The sequence below is a fragment of the Epithele typhae genome (assembly GCF_022376455.1).
Source record: "Epithele typhae strain CBS 203.58 chromosome Unknown BXZ73scaffold_58, whole genome shotgun sequence".
Lineage (NCBI taxonomy): Eukaryota > Fungi > Basidiomycota > Agaricomycetes > Polyporales > Epitheliaceae > Epithele > Epithele typhae.
Window position 1 is genome coordinate 21,927 of NW_025954249.1, and position 21,396 is coordinate 43,322.

The 21,396-nt window shown below is 59.9% G+C and overlaps 6 protein-coding genes across 6 annotated transcripts; 3 read left to right on the top strand and 3 right to left on the bottom strand.

The window, feature by feature from the left end:
• Positions 1–2,555: 2,555 nt before the first annotated feature.
• Positions 2,556–3,800, bottom strand: BXZ73DRAFT_104919 (uncharacterized protein; the record flags this gene model as incomplete). Its single annotated transcript, XM_048016072.1, has 2 exons — positions 2,556–3,486; positions 3,553–3,800. The coding sequence occupies 2 exons, from the start codon at positions 3,798–3,800 to the stop codon at positions 2,556–2,558; spliced, it is 1,179 nt and encodes a 392-aa protein (XP_047874194.1).
• Positions 3,801–4,619: 819 nt separating this feature from the next.
• Positions 4,620–6,116, bottom strand: BXZ73DRAFT_80320 (uncharacterized protein; the record flags this gene model as incomplete). The annotated part of the gene is made up of 5 exons (XM_048023258.1): positions 4,620–4,792; positions 5,021–5,326; positions 5,394–5,646; positions 5,765–5,882; positions 5,962–6,116. 5 exons carry the CDS (start codon positions 6,114–6,116, stop codon positions 4,620–4,622), a joined length of 1,005 nt encoding a protein of 334 aa, XP_047874195.1.
• A 706-nt stretch (positions 6,117–6,822) lies between these two features.
• On the top strand, positions 6,823–7,796 carry BXZ73DRAFT_104921 (uncharacterized protein; the record flags this gene model as incomplete). Its single annotated transcript, XM_048016073.1, has 3 exons — positions 6,823–7,335; positions 7,471–7,685; positions 7,733–7,796. 3 exons carry the CDS (start codon positions 6,823–6,825, stop codon positions 7,794–7,796), a joined length of 792 nt encoding a protein of 263 aa, XP_047874196.1.
• A 1,550-nt stretch (positions 7,797–9,346) lies between these two features.
• BXZ73DRAFT_92051 (subtilisin-like protein) lies at positions 9,347–11,367 on the top strand (the record flags this gene model as incomplete). Its single annotated transcript, XM_048026219.1, has 7 exons — positions 9,347–9,598; positions 9,650–9,915; positions 9,964–10,297; positions 10,347–10,546; positions 10,604–10,732; positions 10,859–11,252; positions 11,311–11,367. 7 exons carry the CDS (start codon positions 9,347–9,349, stop codon positions 11,365–11,367), a joined length of 1,632 nt encoding a protein of 543 aa, XP_047874197.1.
• Positions 11,368–12,115: 748 nt separating this feature from the next.
• BXZ73DRAFT_80323 (ribonuclease H-like domain-containing protein) lies at positions 12,116–13,351 on the bottom strand (the record flags this gene model as incomplete). The annotated part of the gene is made up of 7 exons (XM_048023259.1): positions 12,116–12,232; positions 12,293–12,426; positions 12,478–12,556; positions 12,612–12,666; positions 12,761–12,821; positions 12,956–13,218; positions 13,248–13,351. The coding sequence occupies 7 exons, from the start codon at positions 13,349–13,351 to the stop codon at positions 12,116–12,118; spliced, it is 813 nt and encodes a 270-aa protein (XP_047874198.1).
• Positions 13,352–14,760: 1,409 nt separating this feature from the next.
• BXZ73DRAFT_104924 (RmlC-like cupin domain-containing protein) lies at positions 14,761–15,549 on the top strand (the record flags this gene model as incomplete). Its single annotated transcript, XM_048016074.1, has 5 exons — positions 14,761–14,854; positions 14,904–14,957; positions 15,012–15,100; positions 15,151–15,228; positions 15,283–15,549. 5 exons carry the CDS (start codon positions 14,761–14,763, stop codon positions 15,547–15,549), a joined length of 582 nt encoding a protein of 193 aa, XP_047874199.1.
• Positions 15,550–21,396: the final 5,847 nt, after the last annotated feature.

Here is a 21,396-nt window from a genome sequence, read left to right on the forward strand (position 1 = left end):
CTGACACCCACGAAAAATCTTTCTCCTCACCAACGCTTCCCACCCCCTTTTCTCAGCAGTATTGCAGCCAATCAAGGACGTTCGTCGTTCGGATTCCCTTCACCTGGTCCGTAACCGAACTTGCGACTCCAGCCTCCTATAGCCTCTGCGCCGACAATTTCTTTGTAGATAGGCAGGTCTTGTGGCGGCACTGTGGGGATCCTCTATCACATTGATCTTCTCCGACGAGGTGGCTTAGACTTAGCAATATCATCCACAGAAGCAAACTACCGCTCTTCACTGGCCCTCTTCTCAAGATACTGACCCCACGGTCGTCGCTTGCATGATCATGCAATGAGGTATCCTCCAAGTCGCGTCACCACCCGTGATATCGTCCAGTTCAACACCGCTGCTCGCTCGCCCCTCAACCTTCACACCGCCGCCCTCGGTGTCCCAAACCACGACCTTGGATTCGAACCGTCACAAGAGCCTGGTACCCTCGGCGACGTCGGCGACGATATACCGGAACTCCTCCCCCCATCGCCGATGGCCGTCACTCGCGCGCTGTCACCTTCCCGCAACGGCTTCCTCCGAGCACCAGTCAGAGTCCAGACAAGAGGCTGACCCAGTCCCACCTGAGGCACACCTGTCACCTTCGGCGGCCCGCGCCACGTGGCTGCAGCTGACGCTCGGGCCGCCCTCAGGCGCCGGATGCCAACGTCTTACTCTCCGCCCGCCCACGGAGTGCGAGCACCGGGTCCGATGGCTTCTCCGAGCACCAGCAGCCTCTGGTGCAAGGTCTCGACGGAGCCCCCAGCCCACCGGGCGGTGTGCTGCGAGAACGAGGTCCGCGCCGCCGCCGCTGCGCCTTCGAAGTGCGGCCGTGCCTGTCGGACGTCAAGCCGTCCTCCGTCTCGATTGACGCCGACGTCGACGTCGGGCCTCGGCGACTTGACCGCGTCCCTGGCCTGGTCGTACCTGCGGCGGATCTGATGGCACGGGAGCGTCGTGGGCGTGGCTACGTCATACGATACTCACCTCCTCCCGACCGGCCTCCTCTCCGTGTCCTCCTATACTTCAACTGGTCTCGGTGGTGTCGCGATGAGACTTCGGGTGTATACTTGTTGGTCCAGGTACTTACTCACGATTATGTACCCCCGACCTTTGCATGTCTGTAAACATCATACGCTTTCATACCACCGCGTGCTCCCCGTCGTCATCTGCAGATGACGTCCACTATCCCAAGCGATCAAGTCGTTCTACTAGATCCTCGTCCTCTTCGCCGTCGCACTAAACGCCAAGTGTTCAGTGCTCCTCCTCTCTACCGCCGACAAGCCCGCATGGGGGGCGCGGTCCGGGGAGGCTGGCCGAGTGCCCTTGCCGTCACGACGGCGACCACCAGCCGCACGTGTTGAAATCCTGCATATGTGAGTACCCGGCGACCCGCGGCCTTATCTCCGCCTCCGCGAGGCGTCCAAGAATACGCCGCGAATCCCAGCGCACGCTCGTGAGCGAGTGCCGTCATGATGAACAAGGGCGTACTTACACACGGGGTGACAAGGCTCCCATTCAAAACGCCCGCGGGCGGAGCGCGACCGACTCGGAATGCCGTTCAGGCCTCAGGACTCTAGGAAACAGGATCATCCGGCAAGCTGCACGTGAGGCGGTGAAACGGAAGTGGCGGCGGAGGCAGAGCTCTCGTGACAATAACTGGATTGTTTATCCCTACGAAATGCTGGGGCCAGGGGGAGAACGTACAAGCAATACACTTCATCCAGGGACGTCGGGGCATAACGAGGAGAAAAGTATAGGAGCGGGAGGCATAATTTCAGGGTCGAAGGGGACGGAAAGACGTCCGCCTGTCGCATCTTTGAAGGCTCCGGGGGATGAAGACGAAGGGCAGAGGGGGACGAAGAGGTCGAGTACGGCAAGGATGAGGGGGGACGGGCAGGAGTTTTAGGAGGACAGCGAGCTACTTGGCGGCCGTATCAGGATCGTACAGTATCGTTGAGCAGGAGTTTGGCATATCAGGAGAGACCCTGCGGAAATAGAGAAGTGGGACACGAGATCCGGGACATTGAGATTAGATGTACATGTAACGTTGGCGTTGATTCGTTTGAAAGAGGAATAAATAAAATGAAAAAGCCATGGAGTTTGTGCTGAGGTCCCGTGGAGGACGCGAAGAGTGGGAAAAGGATACGAGCGACATGCGCGTGAAGAGGACATGGTTCACGGTGGAGGGATTCATAACGGGGAGGCGAGGTGGATAAAGCACAAAACCATTGGCTGAACAGAACAATTAAGAGGAAGGTAACGTAGCTTGTTGGCGAACGGTCCAGAGGTAGGTCGTGCTGATCATGATCGAACATCGACGAAAATTGGGGGAGGCCGTAGAACCGAAGGCGACTGATTTCATCCAAAGACCAAGGGAAGTCGTTGTGAATCATCCGGGTCGGGAGAAAGTCGTGAGAGTCGTGAAGAGGCGGACGAGCGAGTGGGCGCAGAACATCACGGATGTCCCGGTCCGCATCGCCCGTCACCTGCGTCGTGGCGATTGTCGAGGGGGGCTTCGACGGCTAGGCCTTGGAAGGCACTGCGGTCGCCGCCATGAGGCCTTCAAGGCGCTCTTCGAGACCCTTCCCGAGGCCTTCCCGTTCCCACTCACCACCGACGTCATCTATCACTCCCGAGACGCCGTCGCGCTCCAGGACATATGTCGGCGCTCCGTGAATGCTGCCTCCGCTCGAGCTTGCGGCATATTGTGCTTGCGGGTGTCCGATCACGCTCGGGATGTGAGGAGGGGGCTCCGACACGATCGCGGAGGACGTGAGAGTCGACAACGGGACGGCGGAGGCAGGAGTGGAGGAAAGAAGGTCCATGTACGAGATGAACGAAAGCCGCTTGTTAACATTCTTCGGTGAAGGGGGATGCGAGCCCAAAGCAGCCGGAACCGCGACCGACAGGTTGTTAAGCCCGTGCAGGGGATGCTCGGTGTGGGTAGCAGTCGTAGGAGAGGAAGAGTTGGACTCCGAATCCGATGCAGCGGAGAAGTGCGCTGACGACGGAGTCGGCGTAACCGTAGACTGCGGACCGGACACATGTGCGAGGGGTACAGGGCCGGTTTGGACCATGGGGCGGGGAGGGGGCGAACCTTGGATGGGCTTGGGCGGAGAACCGGGAAGAGAGTTGCTGAAGAGCAAACTACGGCGATTGCCTCCCGAGGGACTGGGGCTCCGACTGCTCAACCTTGATATGGGACTCGTGAAGCCACTTTGGTAGCCGACAGGCTCCAATGGGGCAGGAGTGACGATAGAAATGGTGTCGAGGTCATCATCGTCAGTGCTGGAGGCGAGGACAGCAGCGGCGCTATCAAGCACAGAGGGCACGGAGCGTTCAATCTCCTCGGTGAACTTGGCGCGAGGGATGTGGTGGGGGTCAGAGGAGTAGGAATGAGGGGATGCGATGGGCTCGATGTCGCGCTCGAAAATTGCGGAGGAAGAGGAGTGGCTGTTGGGGCATCGTGGTGAGCACGGCGCAAAACCGATCGCGGGGATGGGTGATGAGAGGACTTACACCGAGGTTGGGGAGGAGGGAATGGAAGCGGGAGAACGCGAGCCAAGGCGGTGGGTGCGCAAGTGGCCCGAGGTGCGATTTGAGAGCTTGCGCTCGCGAGCAGGGCTTGCGAGGTGGGTGGTGGAGGTGATGTGCCGGAGCTCGGCGGCAGAAGGGCCGTGGTTGGGAGCGGGCGCGTCGAGAGAGCGGAGGGCGTCGGCGCCGGTGCTGAGGGAGGAGAGGGCGGGTTCGGGGGCGAGCGTCGGCATGGTGGGGGGCAGGAGTACAGAAGGTGGTGGTGGAGATGGAGGAAGAGGTGGATATAGTCCGGGCACGCGCCCGTGGCCATAGGTCATTGACCCAGGCACAGTGTTGATCTCAGCGCACACCCTTATCCACGACTACCCTCGCGCACCACTGCCCTCCACCCTTTTGCTGCAGACTACAAATCGTGAAGGCGTCGTGCGCTGTCGTGCGCCGCGGATGGGTGTCCCCGCGAAGGCGCGGGCGCCGGACACCGACGACCATCCGGTTCCCCATCGCCATGGCCAACGAACGAAACCCAATCTCGCACACCGCCTGCCAACACCGCCGGGAGAACGTCCCGCCATCTCGCCTCGCCTCACCCTCCTCATGCTCGACATCCGGATACATACACCCATCTATTCGAGGACCGCCCGTCTTCTCTTCCATCGAGCCCTCTGCCGCAAAGCGCGTGTGTGCGAACACCACGAAGACGTGATCCATGACGGCAACTGGTGCAAGTGATTGCGGCGCGCGTCTGCCGTCGCGACGGTCCCTTTGCCTACAACTGCTTCTGTCTCACATCAAATGCATACGTTCATGCTGTCCTCGCAACAGTCAGTCAGTATCACCTCGTCTTGCTCTCTAAGGTTTAGCTGTTACATGGCCCGCATTCAGTCCGCATATACTCACCCATTGACAGGCACCCTATCTCTGCACGCGTCTTGCACTGCAATCGGAGTTCCAGAAAATCACGCTGCAGCCTCTCTTCCCCGCAGGAGGCTCAGGAAGTGAAAAAGATTCTAATGCGCACACGGTTCAAACGCGTGGCCAGCCAACCCACCTCACATCGCCCGGTTTAGACCTTCGATAAGCACGTTCCACCCCGCTTCAGGCCCAGGAAATCCCGGCGCACTCCCGACACTCCCATCCCAGCCAGCTGTCATCATGGGCATTGCAAACAGCAGCGACCCCACCCCAGGAAAATAGGGCGTCGGCACCTCGCCCACTGGTATCCCTATATCGTCACCTCAAAAAGCGGATGTATGCAACTGCCACTCGATCGCCTTCTCCGCCGCGCAGCGGACATTGCCGACATCGGAACCCCACCTGCATTTGTTTCCGCGACGCCAGCCACCATTCGCGCTCAGGACACAATTCTTGCTGGCACTTCTCCCCCGCGATTGCTGATGTTTCAGTGCGTCTACACTTTTTCGGCGGTCGCCTTCGCGACGTCCAAGCTGACGTTCGCTGTCCGCGGCAGCCAGCCCAACCAATGCTGGGTGGTCATTCCTGTACGTCAACGTGTCCCAGAAGTCGCTCGGGATACCCTCGTAACCCGAATACAGCCCATCATCCGGTGGCAGTGGCGCTAGGTTCTCCCGCACCCCCGTCTCCGCGCTCGGCACTTCATCCGCTAGCCGTTTCATCCACATCGCAGCATGCTCCAAGCCGAACCTCCAGTACGCGCTGGGTTCCGCGTCTTCGCTCACGACGTACACCGGCGGTCCGAGGTTGAAGAAACCGGTGCTCGCGCTCCGGCGGAGGGACACTGCCATGATCCATCCAGTTCGTCGCGTGCACCAACGTCATGCCACTTGTCGAGCGTCGCGCGGAACCTGGTGGCGCGGAACTCGGACTCGGCGAAGACCAAAGGGTGCGGCTGCTGCCAGATGACCACAACAGCTCGTTGATCTCGCCCGGAGCCGACCGTCCCGAAGGATCGGTCATCTTCGACCAGCGCGCGCCAGTGGGGAAGTTCTGCAGGATCTGCGCGCGCGCGATCAAGGAGGCGAGGAAGCGCGCGAGCGGCACTGCACGCTGTGCCAGAAGAATACCTCCATGTGAGCCTTTCCGTACTGTCGGACCAAGCTGTGAGTCGTGCTCATGAACCCATGCGCCCCAGCTTGTGATTCATCCAACCATTTTCAACCAGTCCGAACTGAAGCTCCGTCAATGATGATCGCGACGCGGTGCGAGAAAAGCTCACCTCCTGGGGCGGAGTATCTCCGGCCTCGTTTACTCGCAAGAGATTTTGGGAGTTGATGATGCGCCTCTGCAGTTCCTCCGCGCGGGCATCGCTGGAACCCCTCCCGAGGCCGACGATACTGTGGTCCGACCATGCTCCTAATTAGCTTCGGATAAACCCCAATCGACACGGCGAAAGAGCTCGATTTCGACACCCACTTGGGACTATACAGATGGCCGTCTGGCGAGATACGCGCGACAGCGAAGTTGCTACCGCCCCCAACGGAAGCGAAGAACCTCGTGTTCCCCATCTTATGCGAAACGGTTGCCTCGACGTTTCCCTCGAGCCCGGGCCCGTTGGAAGGCTCCGCCATGTGGTTCCCCGTCGCGTTGAAGGCCCCAACGAACGGCGCATCGAACGTCTAGCTCACCGATCTGGCCGCGCGCGACAAGGGACGAGTTCACCGTAACCGCGATCGCGTCGCTCGTCTACGTCGCCACGGTCCACACCTCAATGGCCTCGCCCGCCCACCGGAACGCGCTCGTCAGTCGAAGCCGTCCGATTGGCGCCTCCACACGCAGTTTGAGTTCGGCGGCAAGCCGTCTCCGGATAAAACGACGGACTCGGACATCGCGAAGCCATTGCTCACGCTTTCCGACATCACCCCGCCTGTCATGGTCTAAACAATCGATATTCTTCCAGAGGAGCCGTCCCAGAACAACGACATGAAGTCGAAGCATCGCCCCCAGATATCTGTCCACTTCAATAACAGCGCAGCAACTCCTTCGACGAGGTTCGCCGCGGCTTCGAATTCCATGACCAGCGCTCTAGCTTCCACCCGCCCCCGAACGCAACGTACCGTCCCACCAAGCACTCGCGAGACATATCCCTTTTCAGCATCGCCTCAGTCTCATCCTACGGCGCGGTTGTCCGGGACGGCGTTCAAGATCCCTTCGACTTCGATCGCGATGAGCCCAACAGGTCGCCCTCGATGGATCACATCTCGATCTCAACGTAAACCGTCGACGACACGTTCTCCTTCATCCATCACAACAAGCCTCATCTCCGTGTGGACAGCGATGCCTTGGGCTTCCACTTCCCGTCACTCTCGTACGCGATGGACGGTGCGGGCGGCAGTCAAGGGCCACGGCAACAGCTCGCGCAACCCCTGGAACCCGCACACGCGCGACTTCAGATTCGACTCGATTTTCAACGACTACTCTGAGCGGCGCGCCGTGCGCCCCGGCCTCGAAGACAAGATGTCCGACACCGCGCATGACGCGCTGCCCAGTGCGATCTCAGCGTCCCTGGAAGGCGAGCCGGAGGAGATCATCTGGACGCTGTGGGATTCGATCCTCGATCATGGATCCCTCTCGGTATCAATCACGCTCCGCTTGGACGACTCGCTCTTTGACAAGATCAACAAGCGCAGCTCGTTCGCAGAGTCCATCTTCGGTGCTGACCCGTCGTACATGCAGTCACACCACAAGACCCCCGCCGTGCGCCGCGCTTCTCCCGCAGAGCGCAGGGCCGACCCCGCGGCGACACCTCCAAGCAGATTCCTCTCCAGCATCCAGAAGGGAATGACACTGGTCGGTACATCGGCGGCCAGTGCTTTGGTCCGCTGTCGATCATGAGCGAGGCGAGCCAACACAGCCAGTCAAGGAGGACGACACGATGATCACGATGAGCGCGCCGTCGTTGATTCAGTCTAATGCTTACTGTAGATGCTTGGCGGCGGCGGCGTCCGGCGGTGCTCTGTTGCCTCTGTGGTCGATGCTCCCCCCTGCGTTCGCGTCGATGCAGCGCCCCCCGGCTACTCCCTACAGTTCGACAGGATCCAGCCTCCTATGCGCGAGTCGTGCAAGTCCGCGTGCAAGGGCATCACCGGCACGTTCATTGCGCGGGACGGCAAAGAGAACGCGTCCCCCGCCGTTCCTATGTGAGTGTCCTGGACCGAGTTACTTGGGTCTGGCGCTAACTTTAAAGTCTGCAGACCTTCACCCGCGCCCTCATGGTCGTCCTACCCCGCGCGTCCCAGTTCCGGCGGTAAGATACTCTCTGACACCGCTTGCTTCCGTCGCCCGCTCTGCCAACCGGCAGTGTGTTCCTTGTCCCCCGGAGCAGGTTGCGTCCGCATCCGTTTCTACGGTCTCTTATGCTAAGCAGATATCTGTCTCTATATGCGCCCGCTATCTCGTCTGTCTTGACGGTGTACTCGCGACATCGAGTTTTCTCATCTATCTCACGAAACGCAGCACTGGGTCTCGTATTTGTCGATCGGATACATGATGTTTTGCTACATCATTTACTAGTATCGTGTACGGTGGCCAATCACAGATGGACTGTTGGCTCGGGGGGCTTTACATCTTCCCGGCAACCACGAAAGCGCAACAGCGCAATGCTTACCTATGCTTAATCGGGGCGAAATTCCAGTGCGATGCCTGTCTCGCAGTAACCGTACGTGGTGGTGGTGGTGGTGGTATGGGCCTGTGCCCGGCTGAGGCGGGCCAGCAAGCGCCAGGAACCATGCGCGGTGCCACCTGGGTTTGGTCGACCTAGGCGGAGAACGTGCCGGGGAGCGCGAGCGAACGCGAGGCCACCGGCGCGGAGGAGGGCGTGCAGGAGTGCGTGGGCAGGTGGGATTGGGTTTGGAGGACGGGCGAAGGAGTCTGGAAGAGGTGGGAGACGGTGTCGCAGATCTAGAGAACGACGATAAGGAGCGAGTAAACGTGCAAAACTTCGAGCGATTGCACTGTGCAGGCGCCGAGTCCCTCAGACACAACCTCCATCAACATCCTATATATGCTTGCCCCATCCCAAGCCTCCTGGCATCTGGCATTCAAAGGTTCATGAACAAGAAGTGCGCCTATGCATCATCCGCCTCGCAAATAATGCAAGTTGCCTCACAGAACTCAAGGATGTTGAACTCTTGTCGGACCCCTGCGCGGGCCGAAAAGTGTCTGCGTCTTGTACGTATGCCATTTGCAAATCTCGCATATTCTTGACTCATGAAGACCTTCCAACTCCCAACCAATTCTCATCGACCACGACTGTACGGGCTCTTTATGCCGTCGTCCTTGCGCAGACAATTTTGTCGTCGCCAATTTGCTAAACCGAGACGGATACTCTCGGCTTCCAAGCCGACACTCGGGAACCCTCCCGAGTCAAGGGGCCTGCCCTCACTCTCTGCAACCGGGACTTAATGTGATGCGACGTGTGCGAGCAATTACATACCGACAGCTCCCAGGCAACGCGTGATGCTCCCCCATCGTGGCGGATGGCATAAACGGTTCCTCCTATGATGTCCTCCCTGTACTCAGCCACGATCGCCGTTGTAAGTCCTGGGATGAGTCTATTGTAGATCGCGTAACACTCACTCCTCCTTCTGTGCGTAGGCCAATTTTTCTGGCCGGGAATGCCAGTCCGCTGCTGAAGGTCTCGAGTGTATGAAATTCGCCAGATTTCCCGGATCTTGCGTGCACAAGCGGGAAGACATGACCGAGCCGCTCAGCCGCTCGCTGCACTACTTCAGCCTTCGCCCGTCGTCTTTCATGATTAAGGAGACCCCATCTTTTTCTGCAAGGAGCCCTACTGTCCATCATGTCCTCGTTCAAGTTGCTCCTCGCGCTCACTCTCGTCGGCGTCACTCTTGCTGTTCCTTCAAGACCTACTCACGAGAAGCGTGACTCCACACCCGTGGGCTTCGCTGCTCTAGGACCTGCGCCCTCGGACACAACCCTCAAGCTGCGCTTCGCGCTCGCGCAAGCCGACTCGAGCAGCTTGGTCGACGCCCTTTACGCCGTCAGCGATCCCTCAAGCCCGCAGTATGGAGAGCATTTGACCAAGGCGCAGGTCAGTCCTTCATTGTAAAGTATGGAAACCACATTAAGCGCCTTTAATCAGGTTGAAGCCTTCGTCGCGCCAAAGAATGAGACTACGGAAGCTGTTAACGCGTGGCTGACTGCGAGTGGTCTCGCTGCGACGTCTATCTCCCCCACTGGCGACTGGGTCAGCGTGGATATCCCGGTTAGCAAGGCAAACCAGCTGCTTAACGCCGATTTCACGGTATTCACAAACGAAGCGACGGGAAAGCAAGCCGTGCGGACCATGTCGTACACTCTCCCGGACGAGCTGCAGGGCCACGTTGATATCATCCACCCCACTGTCGTGTAAGCGATTGCCTGGCCGTGTCATAACGTCGCGCTCATACCCTGTAGTTTCCCTGTCGCTAACACCATTGAGCCTTCTGCCAAGTCAGCGACACGTCGCCGAGCCTTCCACACCCCTGTCCCTCGCCACTCCACTCCTTCGTGCGATGAAGACAACTTCCCCTCGTGTCTGCAGGCCCTCTACAACATCCCGCTGACGCCTGCCGTGAACAAAGACCTCTTCCTGGGTGTCACCGGTTTATATGGGAACAACGCGCATTACGACTACCTCCATGACTTCCTCGTGAAATTCCGCCCGGACATGGATCCCAACACAAACTTCACGTCGGTCGGTATCGACGGTGGGAACAACACCCAAACGGGGCCGTCCGTTTCTGAGGGGGTGAGTTCTGTTGCTTAACACCGTTTGCATTGTGCTTAGAAATCCCCAGGAACTCGATATCCAGTACACTGTGGGCCTCGCCACCGAGGTTCCTGTCGTGTATTACTTCATTGGATTCCACTTCCAGGATGGACCTCTGGAGGGCTTCCTCGACGAGGCCAATTATTTGCTCAGTCTCGATGAACCCCCGCGAGTCCTCTCCACCAGCTATGGCATGCCAGAGAGCTCCCTTACGCCAGAAATCGCCGAGTGAGTATTCTTGCTGAACGTCTCACGGAAGGATAGTGCTGAGACGACCTTACGCAGCAAACTCTGTCAAGTGTATGCGCAACTCGGCGCGCGCGGAGTCTCTATCGTGTATGCGTCCGGCGACAGTGGGGTCGGCTGCCCCGGCACTGACGCTTTCGCACCCACTTTCCCGTCCAACTGCCCATAGTCCGTCTCTCTCCCCTCCTCCCTCCCCTTGGCTTCACAGACTCATCCCGTCCCTTCATCAGCGTGACCTCCGTCGGCGGCACCCAGAGGGCGCCGCGGCCCCGAAGACGCCTGGACCGGCTCCAGCGGCGGCTTCTCCAACTACTACGCCCGCCCCGCCTTCCAAGACGCCGCGGTGTCCGCCTACCTTTCCTCCCCGAACCCGAACGCGGGCCGGTTCAACGCGAGCGGGCGCGGGTTCCCCGACATCGCGGCGAAGGCGGACTTCTACCTGATCGAGGAGGACGGCCCCTTCGCGATCGAGGGCACGAGCGCGTCCACGCCGGTCGTGTCCAGCATCGTCGCGCTGCTGAACGACCGGCTGGCGAGCGCGGGGCGGCCGCCGCTCGGGTGGCTCAACCCGTGGCTGTACGGCGAGGCGCGGGGGGCGTTCACGGACGTCGTCGCTGGGAACAGCTCGATCCAGTGCTCGGGCGACGCGGAGCCCCGAGGGTTCGACGCGGTGGAGGGCTGGGACCCGGTGGTCTCTCGTCTGGCTGCGCGTGTGGTCACTCGCTGACGGGTTGCGTTCTTTGCAGGTCACTGGGCTGGGTTCGCCGGATTTCGACAAGTTGCTTGCTGTGTTGGGCTTGTGAATGGGTTTTAGAGTTTCGAGGATAGTAGCAGCTTGGACTTTAGCATGCGGAGATCACGAAATTTAATATTGATGATTCCGACGTCTGAACGGACTGTTCCTGTGCCACGCCGAGCTGAAACTGAATGAACGAGCTATGCCATCTGGGAAACATCCGTACATCGTTTGGGTTGGGTAATATAAGTATATCCGAGAGAAGTTCCTCCTGTCCACGAGAACGCACAAATCCAACGTGACCATATCATTTTATGTAATTCAAGAAAGAGACGAGTGGCTCAGATAATCCCTTGCTCTTGCGCTTCGAGAAGGAGTTCCTTGTAGGAAGCAGACATTCCGCGTACCGCTGAGCATGGATTGAGCGGACGTACAGACACAAGGGACGGCGGACGGACACGTACCTCAAGCTCTTGATGCGAAATGACGACGTCCGGTCTCCCGTGGGTTATCGGTCCCTCTTCAACAGCAACGTGTAGGCTTGCCGATGCGAGCGGGAGGCGGAGGGGTTGGCGAAGCGGCAAGAGTCGCTTCGATGGCCGCCCTGAGGCGGGAGGACCGTGAAGACGACGGCGTGCTGAACGTCGTCCCGCTAGTCGACGCAGATACGGTCGGGGCACTTGCGGTCCTGGAGAAGGTGGGGGCGGCAGGAGCGGCTCGTTGGGGCGGCGCCGACGTCATCGCAGGAGCGCTGCGAGTTGTCATCGTCGAGCTGTGTTGCAGAGCGGCGTTCATGCGCTCGGTGGTGCGTCTGATCAGGCCTTCCCAGTCGCGGTCTGGTACTTCGGCTTCACGGCCCCGGCGTTCGCGAGCGCATCCGCGCCTTCATTGCCCATTTCGCCGGAGTGTCCAGCAACTTTGAAGAGCTCGATCTACAAGGGTTTAACGATAAGTTTGCGTTGTGAAAAAAGCCGTGGAGGTGGACTACGCACGGATTGCTGGTACACGCGACGTCTTTCCGTGATCAAGATGTCGGCGTACTTGATGAGGTTTAGATTCTTCACGGGCTGGCCACCTGCGGTCCTCCACCCATTGTTCTTCCAGTTTGCGAGGTAGACAGTGAGACCTGCCGAGAGGCTGAGCTCCAGCTACACTTAGCTCCGAGCAAAGTACATACTTTTGATGCTGTAGTCCGAGTCTGACTTGATGATCAGCGGTCGGTCATTTGGCGCAGTCTCAAGAGCACGGATGATCGCCTGCGTACACGTGCGTTTAACGTCGGGAATCGGTGCGAGGGGCGAACGTACACACATTCAGCTCCGCAGAGTTGTTCGTTTGAGGCCCGGGACACCGCTCAGCAAGGTTACTGTGCGGAAACCCTTGTTGTAGCCAACTTCGCACGAGGAGGGGTAATGGAGAGGCCTACCGTGGATCTTGGTCTCCCCACCAGACACCCACACCCGCTCTCGATCCGGCCGTCCCGTTCCCTCTGCTCGATCCATCCGTATAGATCACCAAAGGCTGAGAGTCGGCAGAACATGTTATGGCGGGGGGAGCAGAGATGCTTGGAGGTACACAAGTGGGTGCAACAGCTACTGGAGTTTGAACGATTGCGGCAGGCCTGGCATATTCATTGACCCGAGCATGAGGGATACTTGCTGAGATGCTTGAAAAGTCTGCCGAGTGTGAGGTTGGGGGTACATTCGACGGTATGGACGGTGCTGGAGCAGCGGCGAGGTGAGAGGAGATAGAGTCGGATGGCCCTTGTCGGAGAGTGAGAGGAGCAGATGGATTGTTCTTTCGGAGCCAGGCCTCGGCATCCTTGAGCTCGAGAAACTTCCTGTATTTGCCTCCCATGAAGTTTAGGACCTGGGCTTCGCAGGCAGACCTCGCGGATGTTGAGTTCGAACGCGAGGGCCTAGGTGCAAGAATGCATAAACTACTCACCACTCTGCGTATATGCCAGGTTTGCGGCCTATAGCGACTGCGTAACATCCTCGCGATGCCTTGCGCTCACTCGTGCTGCCGCTGCCAGTGCGGAACATGGACATGATGGCCAGTTTGTTGGGTCTTCTTCCTCGAGGCACCGCAGCGACGAGCTATGAGAGTCTGCAATAGCACTCCTCACATCCCCAGAGGAGCTCGAAACCGGGGAAGAGGAGGTACAGATTGCCGTCTCATTGTAAGACAAGTGGCAGCCAGGGAGTCCGTCAGTCGCGGAGAGTGACCACTGACCAGACGCGTCGAATCACGTGCAGTATGCGTGACTTCCACTGATACTGGCAGCCACAGGGAGTCGTGGTTCCATTCAACTTCCATGCTTCCGTTTGTCACCTCATGCCAGCTTGTCTCAACCATCCACTTCCTCGCATGGGAAAAATTAAGGTGCAATGTCCCAGTACAGAGGCCAAAGCTGCTCAACTTCGAGGATACAGACCAAGAGGGGGACAACCTGCAGACTCCGGCGGTCGACCGCTTTCAAGATGAATGGCTATGTGAATGACTCCTTTCGTTCTAAATTTGGGCGTGGTTATCGTCGTTTTGCAAAGTTGTCCGTCTGGGTCGCGGTCGCGGCCGCGCTCGTCGCAGGCCCCACGCTCTACTACGCAGCGACACGCTTGACCAGTACGTCCACTCCAACCCCAGCCAAACTCCTCGGTAAACCCACCCCCGATTGACAAGAACGGCTCCATGCCTCAGCCCAACTTTACCTTCTACCCACTTCGTCCTCCTTCCCCTTCCAGTTCAACGCCCTGCGGGCCTCGTCCTCGTGCACCACGCCGCGCGCGACAAGCGGCTGCCGTCAAGGGCCGCGGCAAGGACGGAGGCGAGTATCACACGTCCGCCGCGACGCGCGAGGTGCTTGAGGAGACTGGGTTCGCGTGCCACCTGCATCACGTCCCGCTTCTGCCGAGGTGCACGCCCCGGTCGTCCGCGCTGGCCGCGGGGGTCTCGCGCGACAGCACTGAGCCGTTCTCGATCGCCGTCCGACCGCTCGGGCGGGGGCGGGTGAAGGACATCTGCTGGTACATCGACGCGGACGTAGCGGATGGCGGCGGCGGCTGGCACTGGCTCGTGGCGCGGAGGAGACTCTGGAGAAGCTGTCGTTTAGGGGAGGTCGTGAGCCGTACTGCGCTCGCTATCCTTGCCCTTGGCTTCCCTTTCCATTCAATGTACCGTTGTGTTGTTGTAAGTAGATACACTATCAACACTTTCTCGCACTAGCCGACGCTCTGTCAAGAGCCTCGTGCCCGTGATAAACTCTGCTTGTGATTGTAATTCAAGAGCGGCGTTGGACTTGGGTAAACCTGAAACATTCACTCCCATGTCACGCCACTGCACGTGGACGAGATATACATATATATATAAGCGTGTGCGCAGGATCAAGCCACCTGTAGCCCGAGTCCCCTCGTCCGAGGAAGATTTCGCGTCGTCGATGGCACTCCATCGCGAGCACACCATGACTGTCACTCCGCTGCCGACGTACTCGTCCTATGCCATACCAAACTCAGCGTTGACAAAGCAGCTGAAGTTGCAGCGCCACCCTGAAGGAGGTGAGTTGTTGTGCACCACCTGTCATCCCCATACTCACCCTCCGATAAGGGTATTTTGTAGAGACTGATCGTCAGGACGAACAGATACCGTCCCCTTTCGCCGGTAGGTGACCACCTGCGGACCGCTGACCTCTCGCTGCATCTGAGCGCATCCCAGACCAGGCACTCCGACCGCTCGCAACGTCGATCTACTACCTGTTGACGCCTGAAGAACCCAATGGAGTGTTCCACATGAACAAGTCTGCAGTGAGCGAAACATTAGATTCAAGTCCGACGACCAACTGACACGGCTCCAGACGATGCACGTTCTCCATCAAGGCCGTGCCGAGTACACTCTGATAACTCCCGGTAGTCCGCCGAGGATCGAGCGCAAGGTACGTTGACAGGAAAACGTCGTCGATAACGGATACTGAGAACGCGCTCACCAGGTGATGGGTCCGAACATCCACGCCGGGGAGACCATGCAGCTTTTGGTGGGGAGCGGAGTGTGGAAGATGTCGCGGCTGCTCACAGACGACCTGAAGAGGGCGTCGACCCCTGAGGCGGAGGAACACTGCGGCTGCTTGATCACCGAAGTCGTCTTCCCCGGCTTCCACTGGGAAGATCACTGCTATCTCTCCAGAGAGGAGTTCGACAAGCTTTGGGGCGAACTGGATCCACCGCAAGGCCTACTAGAGTACATCAGGACTAGCTAGACTCGAAGAGATATATAGCGACACCTACCGGTGTCGAGGGCGACAATTTAGACTAGTAGTCGCTTTTCAGGGCTTTCACAGAGATGTATGCATCCGCGGTGACAAGGATGGTGGTATATTCCATGAGCCCGCCGATATGAAAAGGGTGCGTCTCGTTACGACATGGGAAGCAAGGATGAGTGGGTGTATGCGCGACCGCGACGGCAAGCACGGCCATGTCGACTACATAATGCATGGATGCAAACGCATTGAGCCTTTGCTCGGGATCGTGGAGCTCATCCAGCAGGAGAATTGGCGGAAACCAGGTTCCACTGTCGATGCCATGACAGGATCCTATCCACACTGCGCATAAATGCAGCACGTTGGAGTGGAACGAGCTCACCGAGCTGCTCGCGTTGACCACGCATATCCTGCATATACATACCATCGACACTCACGCCCAATAAACCAGTGTATCACTGTGCCACGAGGGGATCTATCGTGACATAGCGGCTGACTAGTTCCGCGATTGGCGATGCCAACTCACCATGTTCCACGATGTGGCGCCATGTGCCATGATAATCCGTTGCTCACAAGTGCGGCACTCATCACTTCCTCATACAGCCACATGTCCCGCTGATGTAGTCGGATGGGTCTTTGAAGTTGGGCACTGAGACCTTGAGGGTCAACGAGACAGCGGTCCCCAGGGACGGCATTGGCACATCGCGGGGTGAAATAGAGAATGAGATTGGTTCTGGCATTGCGGGGGAGCAGTCAAAGATCCAAAACGGAGTGTGCAAGGAGGGGATGGAATCCGGAGGGAGGGATGCGGTCGAATGGGTGGCGTTAGACGAGGCCGAGAGGAGGGGGGAGAGCGAAACACCCCGAAATCAGGAAGCGCCCGTTCGACACTCTTTTGGCCTCTTGCCGTTTGAGGAGATTTTGGGAACCGGAGGATGCGCGCTGACGGGCGGGACACCCCTTGCCCTCGAACCACTCCCTTCTGCCTGCTGGTGTCCATTAACCTTGGGTCGGACAGCCACCAATGGCCTCGCCTATCTGTTCCGACCACAATCCTCGAGCGCGCCCAGGGTCACTTTTACATAAACGCACCCAGCATCTCGCCCGGGGAGCAACGATACACGTCAATCCTAGGATCCGACTCGGCTGCTCGGACCTGCCTGATTTGCGACACGCCGTCCGCGCGGTGCTCGGGGTTGCTGCAGCTGAGTGCACGAGGCGGGCGGGCCTCCGACGTCCTCGCGGCACACGTCCAACTTTACCCACAGTCTTATCGCGAAGACGGACAAAGTCCAGGCTGCCTTCCAATTCCCAGCGGAGAAGATGGCGCTAAGATGAGCTATGTGGTTTGAATGCACCCGCTCCGTAAGGCAGGCGAGACTCGGTCCCACGTCTCCCCACACCCGTGCCCGCCCCCGGTCGCCATGTTGCATCCCTTTTGTTTTCCAGCACCTCAGGCCGAGCAGAACGACCCATGGAAATGCATGGACCCCGGTGCATCCCGGGTTCTGTGTGCAGGCGCAGCTGTTCTCTCACCTTCCGCATTGGGGTCGCAACACTGCGTTCCGACCCGACCATATTTATAAGCCACATCGAACCTTCAACCGCAAACGGGTACCTGCAAAGGAGACGTGAGCTACGTTTTCATTTCCGATTGTCATGTCCGATCCTGAGTCGGGGACGGGTTGCAGCATCAGGGAAGATCATATTTACGCAGAGGGGATCAATAACGAGTCTATTATGGAGAGCCGCGTTTCTTGCCAGAACTGCGATTCTGGGACTCCGGCAGGGCACTTGCCTCACCCCTTGGTACCAGTCAAGTCTTGCTACTCTCCTCCATCACACTAGACTGACACCGCCGTGTATAGTCTTCCGCCCCGCGCCTACCTTCGCTCATACTCGGACCGTTCACCTCCGAGCTCGCGCACATTAGGCGCACATATTACACTAGATAGGAGGGCGGTGCGCCGAGAAAGCAGCAAGGTTGTGGTCCCGCTGACGGCTCCACCAAAGGTGAGTACAGGTGGGGTACGGGTTACGGGGGCGCACGGCAGGGTGGGCGTGCGCACGCGCGAAGGCCGTCGCCGCGCGGAGACGACTCTGCCGTCTGCTTGCTGTCTCGTTCACTTTGCGGGCCCTTTCTGCACATAAAAGTCGTGTCTTGTCTTGTCCGACGGTGACTTTGGTTGATCCTTTGTCCTGCATTTCAGCCTAGCTAAGCATGCGGACGCCACACCGTGTGCGCCATATCTGTGGTGAGTGTTTTGAACCTTCGACGATCTTCCCGAGCTCTAACTCGCCGCCCATCCAACTCTACCGGTCCTTCCTTATTCACAGCATGCGCGGACACAATTGTCATCTTTGAGGGCGTCTGCGACCGCCGGCCCAAGAGCCCTCTGGGTGGTCCGTCTCTGCGCCCACGCCGTCGCCGGCATCCCAGCCACATGATGTCGAACAGGAACGCACCCACCCTCGCGCCCTCCGCCGTCGCGCACCAACGCGCGAATCCCGTGCCTCAGCCGGACGCCTCTGCAACAATCCCGTACAGCCCCGTCTCGCCGCCTTCGAGCAGGCATCAATAAGATCTAGCGGCGGGCGCGCCTCACACCTTCTGTCTTTCTTTCCCAAATGATCAACGCTCCGCGGCGCGGCAAGCGTCGCAGCTGAGCGAGTCCGCGCGATCCGTCACGAATCCACATCCACGAGCATCAGACTTGACGGGGCGAGATATCCACCCCACGCCTTCCGGTCCGTCGCAGGGGGACCCCGGGGCTGTGGCTTGGACTGCTCGCGGGTGCGAACGCGTCCGCGGGCGTGATTGTGACCGACCTGTGGACCTGTCTCCAGGCGGCTAAATCCCGACGCCAGCCCCGAGGCGGAGCGGGGCCCGGCGACGGGCAACAGGCAGGCCGCTATAGGCCCCGGGGGGTGGCATTCGAGCGTCGCGGCAAAACCCCGCGCGTAGCCGTTTTGGGGCCCCAACCGCCGGTGCGCGACGCGCGACGCACACGTGCGGACGGGGGCACGACGGCGCGATGGCGTGATCTCCTAGGGAGCGAGCCCTCCGCGGCGCGGCTCTGCGCGCGGGCGACGGGGGGGGCCTGGTGACGGGCGAGGGAGCGGAAGATCTGCTGATTCCACGCACGGACTGGATGTTGCGATTGCATGCTCCTCAGGGAGCCCTTTTCGCGCGCGCACGGCTCGGAGTCCGGGGCGGGCACACGGACGGGCGTGCAGCGCGCCAGCCGGGGCATCGCGCGGGATCCCGTGGCCAGCGCACCCCGCGGGCGTGGGGACGGCCGAGGGCAGGCGGAGGGGGAGGGGGAGGGGACGTCGGCGGGCGCCGCGCCGTCCCGCGACGGGCAATCGGCATCGGCGATGGATCTGGGTGGCACAAGGGCAATCTCAACCGGGGGGTGCTTCGGGGCTCGGCTAACAGCTGCGGGTGGCACAAGGATGCCCGCCTTAAGCAGTAATCAGAGGCTTCGCTGTCGAACCGCGCGCCCTGCTGGACACCCCGCCCGCGGACCTTGGCCGTCCAACACACCACGCAGCGGCCTGGCAATGGCGTCCATGCCGTACGTCCTGCCACTCGCCCGAGCGGGAGTCCGCGACATGTCGCTCTCCCACTCGCGCACCGCGGGCTCGTGGGGGGCAGTGTCCCGGGGCCTCGCGCGCGCGGAGCCTCGGCCGCGGACGGTGGAAAGGCGAAAAGGAAGGGAAGCCCGTCCGTGCGCGCGTAAGCCCGCCCGCGTGCCCCGGGCCGCGCGCGCGTGATCTCGGGAATAAACTCATCATTTCCAGATCATTTTCCGCTTCCTCCGAGGCGGCTGCCATCCATCGCCCGCACGCGAACAGATCCGCGTCCAGCAGAGCGACGAGGTATCGCCGCGATGCCAGTCGCGCGCGGTCTGTCGCACACATCGCCGTCTCATTGTGGCCCGTCTGCGGCAGAGACCCTCGGCTAGTGCACGCACCAGCCTCCGTCGCTCGACGTGCCGTCAGCCGGACACAGCGCCGGGCGGTGAGTACACAGGTGCCACGCAGCCACGCACGCGGGACGTCCTCGACCATCATCCGTCATGTACCGCATCAGCGAGGGGAGGGACCCTGCGCGGATTCTCCTGATGCTCGCAGGCTCCGATTTGCCGTTCAGCCTTTCGCTTTCCCATCCGCCGCGTCCCCCATTATGTTACTCGCTCCGCTGGCGTACGTACAATCGCGCGCGCCCTCGCCCTCGCCCTTACACGCCGTTCTGCATCGGACGTCCGCGCGCCCTAGCCGGACGCGGCCCTGGCGGCTGCCGTCGATTAAAACTCATCATGCCCACGGTGCATCACGCCGACGGTGACGGCACGCGCTCGCCAGCATCCGCGCAACTCCAGGTCCGCGGATTTCACCGTCTGCAGAGCGAACGTCGGCGAGGGATCCCAGAGACGCGGCACGTACGGCGGCAGGGGGGGCAGGCCTGGAGCCCCCAGCCGAGGGCCATCGGACGTGCACGGTCGTGGGAGCGCGGAGCGCACCCGCCAACTTTCGCGGGAGGCACGCGACGCACTTCGCCCCGCACGGTCGCTCGGGGGTACGGCCTCCTGGGAGTTGCGCGCGGGAGGGAGGAGGGCTTCGCGGCCTGCTATCGCTCCGAAGAGGTGAGGGATCGGGTCAGTGCTCATGATGACCGCAGTGAGCGAGCGAGCACAATACACAACGGGTCGCGGGCTGTACAAGAACGTGCCCCCTGACCCACCCACACCGCCCACCGAGAAGGCCGGGTGCCGCACGCGCGGCCCTATTCAGCCCCAGCTGGGCGGCGAGAAGCACATGTGGCGGGCGCTGATGAAGCGACGGGAGCGGCTCGTCCACGCCAAGGGAAGGAGCTGGTCCACTATGATCGCCCCAGACCTGTGCTCGAAGCCGTCGCAGTCGCGCACGTTGCGGTGCTTGCTGTTATCCATAAGGCGCAGGGATGCGGTGCTAGCCGCTCTGCGGCTGGAAGTGTGCTTCACTCCCAACAGGAAAAAAACGGACGTGATAGACGAATGAGGACTCGCGTGGTGACAAAACAACGGACGCTCAGATGGGAACAGTGCCTTCGCTTCTTCATCCTAGGACCCAGGGATTTGCTCTCCGAAAGCTTCAAGGCGAAGGGCTGAAGAGGCAGAGGCGTAGTTGTATTCCGAAGATCCTTGAGGCCGGGGTCTGCCCAAATGGCCCAAAAGGATCAGGGGTTGCGGTCTGGAGAGACCTTTGGGATAAGATAGAGCATTTTGGGGCGATGCCCACTTGGCGGCATGTTTGAGTCAATTCTAAACCGGGGCTCGGGCCACGGTGGCGTGGTTGCGAATTAGTATGTGCGATAAGAGTGAAGGCCACAGCACTCACAGTGATCATTCGGGGCGGTTCATGCGACGCTTTCCACGTCCGGCTGAGACAATGGGATTAGTAGCTGCTACATTTTGGTGTAAGAGAGAGCACCAGCGGAGTTGTAGCGTCGCCAGTCTAACGACCGCTTCTGTGTTCAACTCCGACGAAAATTTGATCAGAGGGCTGCTGATGGATGTGTGATCCATTGAAGAACGAGCTGCGAGCCGTTAGAATTCCTGGCTGTCCCTTGTTAAGCCCGGCATGTTCTTTTAACGGAACTAGTCGGATACGGTACGGAGAGGAACAAGGTAGACCGTGCCAGGCTGGCAGCCGGTTCATAATGTCAACGAAGCGCTCGTGCACGTGTCCTGCTCCGAGCCGGCCCGGTGCCCGATCTCGTTTAGATTTACCTTCGGAAGCGGAAATGACGTAACCATTTGATTGTGTGGGTCCATCTTTGTTTGCGCCCCCAAAGAGGCGCCG